Source organism: Lactuca sativa, chromosome 3, assembly GCF_002870075.4.
Source record: "Lactuca sativa cultivar Salinas chromosome 3, Lsat_Salinas_v11, whole genome shotgun sequence".
In the NCBI taxonomy this organism is placed as follows: Eukaryota; Viridiplantae; Streptophyta; class Magnoliopsida; order Asterales; family Asteraceae; genus Lactuca; species Lactuca sativa.
The window spans coordinates 84070407-84082617 of record NC_056625.2 but is presented as its reverse complement, the minus strand read 5'-3'; the positions used below and the strand labels follow the sequence as shown (position 1 = coordinate 84082617).

At 34.1% G+C, this 12211-nt stretch overlaps 1 protein-coding gene across 1 annotated transcript; it reads left to right on the top strand.

The window, feature by feature from the left end:
- Positions 1-7761: 7761 nt before the first annotated feature.
- On the top strand, positions 7762-8861 carry LOC111920346 (probable calcium-binding protein CML16). The gene has a single exon (XM_023915917.3). It carries the CDS (start codon positions 8196-8198, stop codon positions 8676-8678), a length of 483 nt encoding a protein of 160 aa, XP_023771685.1. The 5' UTR covers positions 7762-8195; the 3' UTR covers positions 8679-8861.
- The last annotated feature ends 3350 nt before the right edge of the window (positions 8862-12211 follow it).

Below are 12211 nucleotides of genomic sequence, written 5' to 3'. Positions count from 1 at the left end.
AATACACATCTCTTTACCATTTTCTTATCTCTCTTATGATCTCTTGAACTTTCACTGTTATACAAAAACATCAACTTCTCCATCTCACAACTCTTGAAGATACTCTTTACTTTAAACTAATCTCACATACTAACTTGTGTTTGAATGCAAACCTCGTTAAGAATCAGTTTGGTGTATACTTGATATAACTTGTCATTTATATTACATTTAAGCAATTTATATTTCCGTAAACTAACTATCTAACAAATCTAACTTATTATTGTTGAGTTCTAATGATCATTTGAGATTAACTTATTCCGAAACTATGACCTGGTACTAACGTTTGTTCAATTGTTTCTCCCAAAGTTTTTCTCTCAACAACCCCACACATCAGAAAGCACGATATCAAAGGGAGAAATAGAATGAGTGATACTTCTTAATTTACAACCACAACAATCAGAAATATCATCTGTTTTCAAAGAACCTAACACACTAGTGGAAACCAAAAACTATAAACGAGACACTTACACATGTTCCAAATGAGAATGCCAAAGATAAAAAACAGACAACGAAGGGTTTAAACGAAAAGATGAAAAATCGACACTAGATGCAACAACATCAACAACATGTAGCTGCTCCAAAACATAGAGCTACCGAAGTCTACAGCCTATCCCAATCACCCTCCGAGACCGAATATCCTATACATAGCAGAATGAATCAAAAATGAAGATCCAACAACCAGATTTACACAACTGACTGACCGATGCAAGATTCAAACCAAGTGTGGGAATGTAATAAACATATGTTAAAGATATATAAGGAGTGACAATAGAACCAACACCCTCTACTGACATAGGTGTAGCACTAGTAGACATAACAGAGATAGGTGTACGAGAAGATAATGAAGCAAAAGATGACAAATGTGGTGACATGTGATGAGATGCACTAGAATCCAATATCCACAAGGATGAAGAAATACCTGATGTGTTGGATGAAGACAGACCTGAATGAGACATAGCAGTTGGATTGGTAGCAATGAACTGTCTGAACTGATCCACAATTTGCAGATCCAAGGCTAGTGGTGGTGTAAAATATGTTTCATTCTCAGCTGAAAGTATAGCAACAACGTACTATGGAGGCCTAAAAGATGAAAACGAGGGACGTGACTGTCCAGAAAACTTGTTCTACCGTGAAGGCTGAGACTGTGTAGGTGATCTCGTTTGTTGTTGCTACTGATTTCCCTTGCTTGTCAGCAAAGGACAATTTGTCTTCCAATGGTTCTTCTTCTTACAGAAAGCAAACTCATCAAATGCAACTTTAGTATTATTTTGGTTTGAAGACTGAGGTCGTTGTGGAACATCAAAGATGGCAGTAGTGGCTATCTTGGGACCTTTGTCAGCATGGGACTTGAGACTAGTTTCTTTAGCAGTCAACTCATGAACAACTGAATCAACAGTGGGAAGAGGTTTGCGATGCAATATTGATCCATGCAAGCCTTCAAAATTTGAATGTAATGTCATCAAGAACTAAACCAAACTTTTCTCTTCCCTTCTATCAATATAAGGATTAAAAGCCTTCAACACATTAGGTCCTATAAGAGCCAACTGATCCAACAAATCCTACATAGCTGGATAAAATTCCTGAATACTAAGATTGTTCTGTTAGAGGGCTCAGATATCAAACTTTAACTGATATTGCTTTGCAAAGTTAGACTGAGTATACAGCTGAGCCAAGTTATCCTAAACCTCCTTTGCTATGTCATACTTCGCTAACTGAGTACCAATAGACTGGATAACAAAACTATTAATTTGAGTAATGATCTTGGAGTTATCAGTCTCCCATGAATCTAGTAAGGTTGCATAATTATCAGCCTTGTTGTATGTTGGTTTCTTCCTGTCACCTGTAACAATATATATATATATATATATATATATATATATATATATATATATATATATATATATATATATATATATATATAAACTCAGTAGCAGATGGGGAACATATTACAAGCCTACAATGAAACTATGAAAGGAGCAACCAAAAACAAACAAAACCATTTGTAATTGACAGATTCCAATAATTTAGTGACTGACATAAAAAAGTATGCACAATATAACGATGCAGTTTGAACAATCCACCTTGATCAACACTCCAAAATGGCATAAAACTTAAAAGAAAATACATAATTAGGAGAAAAAGAAGCAATATTTCAATGCCTAATGAACTATAGGTAAGAACTATTATAAGTTTTTCTATTTTATTTATTTGTAACTTTCTTGTGGGTACAATTTTTTCATTGTTGATGAAATGGGGTTTTAAGTTCAAAAAAATATCGCAAGCCATATCGGAAGATAGGAAGACAAGTGACAAAATGGGTTACTATATAGGAATTGGATTTGAACACTATCACATTATTGGGAGAAAAAGGCAACAATTGAGAGATAAAGAATGAATTAGCCAAACAATATACCAGAAATAAAAGACCATTGATTCTTGCTTCTTGCATGCTGCATAGGAAACAAAGAATAAAAAAAATCTAAAAGAAATGGTTTATGTGTATTTAATTAAGGATTTAAATTACTCATTAAGCAACCATCTCATTATGATTTTTCTTTTTGATTTATTGATTCAATCCTTTATAAATATTAATGCCAAACTTGTAATTATATAAAAAAACAAACCAAACATTACAATATGGATTTGGAATGAAAATTAACTTGGCTGCAGAAAACATCAATAAGTCGATACAAGTAGATGAGATTGATCGGTATAGTAATACGAAGACCTTAGTTAATGTGTGTAAAGGGTTGATCAATCGAATGAAAAAATAAATAAAATCAATGGAATGTATACCTGATGATAATAAACAAGACTTCAACGATGCATGCTCTATACAAATTGGTAGCGTTAGTGATGTCCTGCTTCTCTAACATAAATCCATAACATCGAAAATATCATCACTTTATAGAAAGTGATAATGGATGGAAAAGTTTCTTGTGATTTAGAAGGAAATTGATGATATGGGATTATCATGTTCCTGATGTTTTGAGATCTTGCATATCTCGTAGCTATTTTTGAAGGGAAATTGATGATATGGGATTATCATGTTCCTGATGTTTTGAGATCTTGCATATCTCTAGGCTAGTTTTTAGATCTTCCAACGTTTGAAGTAGCTTATAAAAAAGGTAGCTTATAAACTAATTTTTCGCTTGCTAAACATGACACACTAAAAAAGCTAGCTTATAAGCTAGTTGTGGTGCGTCAAACACAACCTTAGTTCTTCTTAAGCTTTAAGACTTATATCAAATAAGTTCTTAAAGAGAACCAACTTTATAAACCAAGAACATGCAACAAATTTTGCAAGACATGAGAGGGAAGAGGCCCTCTCATTCTTGGATTTGTGAGAAGAAAAGGAAGAGAGAGTTTTCAAGAAAAACTAGCTTATTTAATCACTCTCTCTCTTCTTTATATATTAAGAGAGATCCAAGACTCAAAGGCTAGTCATAATGTAAAGCATTGCCATTTCTTACATCCACGAGGAAAAGTAAAAGCAATAAACCTTTTCTTACAAACATGATTATAGCAATAAACTAATCAAAAGCAAATCGAGCACCATCATGCTCATTTTTGGCATAGAGCTAGAAGGAGACAAAATCCAATAATTCATTACTTTATAACAACTAACTAGTTACATATACTAACTAGGTGGTTACTCAAAGTCCTGACTTATCTGTACATGACATCAATAATCATACAATATGATATTAAACCATTTATGTTCTCTTTTATTATTATTATTTTGTAGAAATAATAATTCATAATATGTTGGTAAAATATTATTTCCCAAAATAATGTTTTTCCAATTAAATAGAAGTTTTGATAATATTTATTAATAATCAAATTATACTAATAAATAATTAATTAAGACAAAACTTCAAAAATGGTTCATGTGGTTTTCGAAAATATCAAGTTTAGTTCCTAAGTTCAAAAAACCTCACAGATGGTCCCTGTGGTTTCAAAACTTTTAACATTTGGTCATTTTCGCTAACTCCGTTAGCTTTTGGCCGTTAAGTGAAGGGCAATTCTGTCATTTCACTTCCACAGGGACCATTTATGAAGTTTTACCTTATTTTAAAAAAAAAAAGAAAAAAATATAATTATTTAATATTAAAGGGTCCCACCCTTCCTTCTCTCTCTCTCTCTCTCTCTCTCTCTCTCTCTCGGTAAAAAAGAAAGCCAAACCCACATCTCCCTTCTCCATTCTCTCTGTTTTCAGTTGGGTAAACAAACCCCTAAATCGGGTTCATCCATAAACTCAATGAGAAAAGCCCATAGCTTCGGTTTCCATGAAAAAGAGATGGAAACAGATGAGCAAACATGTTTGCTAAATCTGTTCTCTTGATGCTCTGATGTATGCCTCCATTCTCAGATTAATTGTTGTCTTCTCAAAGAACTGGACTTGGTGGCGGTGGTGCTCTTTGTGCTTCTAACTCCGATTAGGGTTTCGTCGCTGCAACACCGACGAACAACAGATCTTGGTGAAAGGTTCTCTCGGTGATGATGGTGTGTCCGGATTAAACAGGTGGTGATGCAAAGGATGGAACAGAGGATGGTGGCGTATGTAGGTGGTGTAGCGGTGACGATGACACATAGATTGAAGCTAGGGTTGTTAGCGACGACTTTGTCGATCTCTTTTTCCGATGACGGCTTCGTTCTTCAGTTAGTGTTTTCATCTTCCAGATCTAATGAGCATCAAGGGTGACGGCGAGAAAACATAAGTTGATCAAATTTCATGTGTGTGTGTTCATCTGATTTCGTTCTTCAGTTAGGGTTTTCATCAAATTTCGTATGTTTGTGTGTGTGTTCATCTGACTTTGTGTGTATATATCTTATCTGATTTTATGTGTGTATGAGTGTATGTTCATCAAATCTGATTTTGAGTGTGTGTGTATTCATCAGATAGGGGTGAACTCGAGAACAAACCCATATTTTGTGTATTGTTTTTGTTTATGGATGATTTTTTGGCCGACGGTGGAGGTGGCAGACCGTGATGGTGGCAGAAGGTGTTCGAATGGTGGTGGTGGCGGCATATGTTCTTGATTGCTCTTGAGTATACGAATATGTTCTTGGTGTTTATCAAACACAAACACACACACACACACACACACACAAAGAGAGAGAGAGAGAGAGAGGTGGGACCCATTGCATATTAAATTTTATTTATTTATTTATTTATTTAAAAAAATGTAATACAAAACCTCATAAATGGTCCCTGGGTAGTGAAATGACAAAAATACCCCTTACTTAACGGCCAAAAGCTAACGGGGTTAGCGAAAAAGACCAAATGTTAAAAGTTTTGAAACTATAGGGACCATCTGTGAAGTTTTTTAAACTTAGGGACTAAACTTGATATTTTTGAAAACCACAGGGACCATTTTTGAAGTTTTGTCATTAATTAATGATAACTTGCTATAAGGTGTGACCTTATTCTATAATGACTCTTGGACATATAAAATATTTCAAAATGTTGGGGTTAAATGCAAACTGAGAAAAATACGAAAGTGACACGTCATTATGACCTATTGGTGACCAACCAATGACCCGAAAATGAAACGTTTTCTTAAATATAATGGAAAATGAGGAACAAAAAATAAAGTTGTGGCTAAAATAGAACAATGTTGTATTAATATTGGCTTTTGTAGCATAAGAACAAAAAAGCTTATAATGTTTAAAGTCGATTTTGAAAAAGCTTATGATTTTATGAGCTGGGAGTATTTCGATAAGGTTATGGGGTTTCTCGGTTTTGGTGAGAAATGGAGAGCCTGGATTCGTGGCATGTGCTCTAATACTAGATCTTCGGTGTTGATTAATGGGAGCCCTACTGACGAGTTTCAACAATTCAGAGGTCTTAGACAAGGAGATCCCCTTTCTCCTTTTTTATTCATTATAGCTATAGAAGGGCTTTATATTGCCTTAGAGGATGCGGTTGTTGAAAGAGTGTTTCGGGGGCCCCCGATGGGTTTTGATGAGGTCCTCATATCTCATTTGTTTTATGCAGATGATGCGATTTTCCTAGAGGAGTGGGATGCCTTTAATATTCAGAATTTTATCCGTATTTTGAGGTGTTTTTATTTGGTTTCGGGCCTTAATCTCAACCTTAATAAATCAAATCTTTATGGGGTAGGGGCGAACTAGCTAGAGATTACTAGCTTAGCATCGTTTACCGGGTGCTCGGCTGGAACTATTCCCTTTGTTTATCTTGGGATTCTGGTCGGAGAATCTATGGTTCGGATTAAAGGTTGGCAGACTATCGTCGACCGCTTTAAGAAGAGGTTATCTTCTTGGAAGGTCAAGTTGTTGTCCATTGGAGGTCGCCTGGCCCTTATTAAATCGGTTCTAGGAAGTTTGGGTATTTACTTTTTCTCTCTGTTTCGTCTTCCTGCGACTGTTTCTCACTCTCTAGAGGCCCCGAGGGCTCGATTTTTTTTGGGGTGTTGATGAAGGTCAAAATCATATTCATTGGGTTAATTGGAATTTGATTTTGAACTCTTATGCTCAAGGAGGTCTTGGGGTTGGTAGTTTGGATGCTTTTAACCTAGGCATTCTTTATAAATGAAAGTGACGATTTTTTGACGACAAGGGAGCTCTTTAGATTAAAATTGTCAAATTTTGTCATGGGAAGGTGGTGGTTTCTTGGGTGACTTGAGAATAGGAAGCAGAGGGGGTATCTGGCAAAAGATAGTAGGATCCATTAATCATCTTCATGAAAATGATTGTATACCTTTTGATTTCATGCATAGAGTAGTGGGGGATGGGGCTCAAACGAGGTTCTGGAAGGATGTTTGGTGCTCAGATATTCATCTTAGGGAGCGGTTCGGGAGACTTTTTTTTTGGCCCTTAATCAAGATGCTCGGGTTAGTGATTATTGGCTTCGGGGGGTTGGAATTTCCATTGGCGTCGGGGGATTAAAAGAGGGGCTGAATTGACCCACTTTGATGATCTTCTGGAGATTTTAAATCCTATTCGTCTAGGGGAGGTGTCGGATAAGTGGTCTTGGGAGCTTGATCCGTCGGGTATATTTACTGTTAAATCAACAAGGAACTGGGTTGATGATATGACGCTTCCGATGGGTAGTATGCCTACTAGGTGGAGCCGTTTTGTCCCTATTAAGATTAACATTTTTTATGGCGTGTGCTTTTGGATCGCATTCCGGTTTGAACCAAATTGGTAGAAAGGGGGTGGTGATAGATTCCTTATTGTGTCCTGTGCGTCATAATTCTCAAGAAAATGTGAACCATTTGTCGCTGCAGTGTTCGGTTGCTGATCAGGTTTGGAGTCGGGTTGGGCATTGGCTTCACCTGGACCTTCCCGCTTTTTCTTCTATTCGTGATGTGGTGGATTGGGTAGATTCTAGACCGACGACTCAAATGGAGCGCTCAATTATTGAGTCGGTGTTCATGGTGGTCATATGGGTGCATTGGACTTTTCGTAACTCTTTTATTTTTTTAGTAACAATAAACCTAAAAAAGATAGACTTTTTGATTCTGTTATGGATCTTTCTTCTCCTTGGTTTTCTTTTCGGAACACTAAGGCTAGGATTAATTGGACGATGTGGTTACAAAATCCAATTCGGCCTTAATTTGTACTTTTCTCTAGCTCCTTGCTAGATGTTTGGTTTTTTAATTTGATACTGCTGTTCTAAAAAGGAAAAAAACACAAAAAAAAAAGATAAAAATAACATATAGGAAAGGTATAACACACAAGGGCTTTCTTGTGCTTTACCGCATGCCATACATCCGGTGGATATGGTATTCACCGCACACTGCCATATCAACTCCACCGCACCATAAGATGGAGTCGCACCGATCGGTCAGTACACAACGCCCTTCACTTGGCTCGGAATCTATTGGTTCCAAAGATACTTGGGGAGCTGCAATTTGTATACTGATATATAGAATATCAAACTGATTTAATAATATTTAAGCCAATAAATCCCACAAAATTGTAACTTTTATTTTCTCCAGCCATCCTACCATGAAAATGTCTGGAACAATAAAAAAAAAACAAAAAGAAACCACCGACTCAATCATGTTGAGCAAGAATCTTTCCACCTTCTTCGAAATCTCTTTTTCCCTCTTTCGATTTCAAAATTACCAACCCTAAACCCTAGATAAACTTTCCCCTTTCTCATCGTTCAATCATTATCCCTGGTAATGGCTCACCTTCTATCAGACCAGGTCAAGCAATTGAAAGACATTTTCTCTCGATTTGACATGAATTCCGATGGCAGCCTCACTCAGCTCGAGCTCGCCGCCCTCCTCAGATCCATTGGTCTCAAGCCGCAAGGTGACCAGATCCATTCCTTGTTATCCAACATCGATTCAAATGGAAACGGATCAGTTGAGTTCGAGGAATTATTGAATGCGATTTTGCCCGATTTGAATGAGGAAGTCCTGATCAATCACGACCAACTCATGGAGGTTTTCCGATCGTTTGACAAAGATGGCAACGGATACATCACGGCGGCGGAACTAGCTGGTCAAATGGCTAAAATGGGTCAACCGCTGTCGTACAAAGAACTCACGGAGATGATGCGTGAAGCCGATGCTAATGGTGACGGCGTTATCAGTTTCAATGAATTCACGACCATTTTGGGCAAATCGGCGTCGGACTTCTTTGGCGTCACGGCGGCGTAGGTGTCCAAATCAAGTCGTTGTCACGGCAGTTGACAATTAATGTGAAATGGGTTTGACTAGTTCTCGTAGACTCCTTCTTTTTTAATATTTTTTTATTTATCGTAGGAGATAAAGAAAAATATATTTATATATTTTTTAATTACATATTTGAAAACTAATTATCAGTTGCATGTTATTATTTAATCGTATGGGTTATATTATTTTAAGGAATCTTAATCTAATTAGGTATCACAAATGATCAATTTGAAACAATATGAAATGCAAGAATCATTTGATTGAGCTTCTTGTTAATCATTATTGATCATTTAAGTTATATAATTTGATTAAAATTCAATAAAAATAATATAATTATTATGATTATGAAAATATACACAAGTAACTGATTACATTTGTTACCCAAATATGTAAATAAAAAAATATATAAAAATCTGATGGCTGTTAATGTTATTTGACTTTATTGTATAGTTTTCGTAATATAGGATCTCTTATGCATATCAATGAAAGATAAGAACGACTGTTTGGGAGATATGTAATGAACATGAATTAGGAAATCCTATTTGCAATGGGTATCTGAAATGGGAGATGATGTATAGTTTTTACTTTTTATTAATTTTATGTAATAAGATTACATTATTAGCATTATTAATTATTTTTGATAAAGATATAAAGATGATTTATGGGCGTGTTCAGTAAATCTAACTGGTAGCGGGTAACAAATAATGTTTGATTTTCGAGCGTTTTGTCGAAAGCTACTCCATGTAGCTTTTGATTTTGGAGCCTTTTGTTTAGGCTAAAAGCTAAACATTTATGTCGTCGAACAAAACTTTTTCTTTTTTTAGTAGCATTTTTTTAAAAGCTAGAAGCTCCCAAACGCTTTGTGCCGAACACACCCTATATAGCTTCATATGGTTTACGAGTGAACCTAGATTTGCCTCGTTCTACTCATATTTTCATGTAACCACTAAAATTCGTTTACCCAAAAAACAACCACTATCCCTATGAATTAGTGACTTCATAGTTTTCAAGTTTTATCTTGCTATTATCTCACACAAAATTTTTTATATCGCTGAACTACTTTACGTTCAATCGGTTACATAAATAAGTGACATGAGTTTTAGACGCCAAATATGCCTTTTGAAATGGAAACTGGTATTTCCGCTTGAGTATTTTATTCATCCACTTGAAATTAGAGTATTTTGACATTTTTACCCTTCTTTTAAGAGAAATTAAATATCCTTCTACTTTTTATTCATACAAATCCTCCTACCCAATTAAGTAGTGATATGTGTAACATTTAATGTTCATTTAATGATATTTTAATATACTAATATTACACATGTCATCGTTTAATTGGATAGGAGGATTTATAGAAACAAAAGTAGGAATATATTTAATTTCTCTTCTTTTAAATTTACAAAAATACGAGAAAAGAGAAACACCCCAAATGTCGGTTTCTTGTTGGTGCTAGCTCTTCTACCCAAAATAAACATTGATTCCTAGTCGTCATACAAGAATCGACGATGCTTCTTCCTTGTTGGTCGGACGCCGTTGCTTCTTTTTAGTTTTCCGGTCTCCGTTGCTTCTTTGTCGTTCTTCGATTATCGTTGCTTCTTCCAAGTCGTCGATCCTATTTTTGAATGGGTTCTATTTTGAATCGATCCCCAAATACACCTCAATAAAATTGAGACCCAGCCCCATCGATGCTCCAATGTGTGTGCAAGTCTCTATCATGATCTCTGATCTCTGCTTCACTTTTGGATGACATGAACGGACCGAATCGGAAATCATCTATACCCAAATTTTGAATAAAGTTTCTTTTGGCATTTCAAATCAACAAATTTGAACACTTTCAGATTTGGAATAACACTGGTGAAATCACCAACGATTGTACCATTGGCTTTGCTATTATCTTATAGTTTTGAATGACCGGAGGTTGAAATGAATAAATACAAACAGATTATATAATCACTATATTAAGTATTATATATAATATGTGATTTTGTTTATATTCATTTCATATATATATATATATATATATATATATATATATATATATATATATATATATATATATATATATATATATACTATCTTATAAAAGAAATCTTATTATTTCTAAAAATAGATTGAATATAATAATAATATTTTTTTAAGACGTTCAAATCATTAAGCTAATAGTACAAGTAGTCATTAATAAAATAATATTAAATTTTAACCTGTGTTTTGAATCCTTATATTTCTCAACAAATTCTATCTCTTTCCTTGAATTTCGGATAATTCAAAATTTGAAACCATCAGAAAATACATGTTGATTCAAATATCCCTCCTGCAGATGACTCTTTCTTAACAGGTTTTTATTTTAATCTTTTCTTTACTATCTTATAAAAGAAATCTCACTATTTCTAAAAATAGATTGAATATAATAATATTCTTTTTTTAAGACGTTTAAATCATTAAGCTAATAATACAAGTAGTCATCAATAAAATAATATTAAATTTTAATCTGTGTTTTGAATCCTTATATTTCTCAACAAATTATATATCTTTCCCTGAATTTCGGATAATTCAAAATTTGAAACCATTAGAAAATACATGTTGATTCAAATATCCCTCCTGCAGATGACTCTTTCTTAACAGATTTTTATTTTAATCCTTACTTGTAATTGATTTCATCATTTTTAACTTTTTGTATTTTTATCTTATAAATATGTTGGGTGAAGGCTTTTATTATATTTGGTTTGTTCCTAAAAATGTTTTCACTATGTTTCTTTAATGTGTTGGCTTTGCAGGTTTAAAGAACTCAACCAATAGGGTCAGTTAGAGCATTTTATTATCATTAGTTTGTATATTTTGACATCTTACTTTTGCAATAAATAACGGTTAAACACAATATTTGACATGATTAAGGTAGTTGTATATTTTTCATCTTGTTTAGTCTAAAAATGAAACCTTTTTCATCATTGGTCTTATAATATCAAGTTTCATCACATGGACTTCCTGATTACGGTGATTATTGTCCTTATTATAAGGTTCTATATAGATTTTGTTCAATATTTTAAGGTTTCGAGAACCTAAATCAATATGAATCCTTGAATTACATACCATCGTTGAAAATGTTTTAATTTGTGACCAAACTTGGTTTAAAATCACAATGAACAAGTTGACACCCGAGTATTTTGGTATTCTCAAAGGCTTATTTATCGACTTTTGAATCATAACTCCTGATATTCTAAAGATTTATTTTTATAAACTATTATTTATATATTTTAGCATTTTACTTAGTAGGACATTAAATTAATAAATGAATTAAGGAAAACGAAAAAAAAGAGGACGATAAACAGTACAAATGGTTTGGGTATGTATAAATGGAAGTAATAATCATTTAGGGGGTGTTTGGCAAAAAAACTTATTGCTTATTAGTTTATTAGCTTATAAGTTAATAAGTAAGTGTATGGTAACTTATGAAAAAATGACGTATTAGAGGTTCTCCACTGGAACAAGTTATTTTAATCAAAACACTTTTTTACCTTATA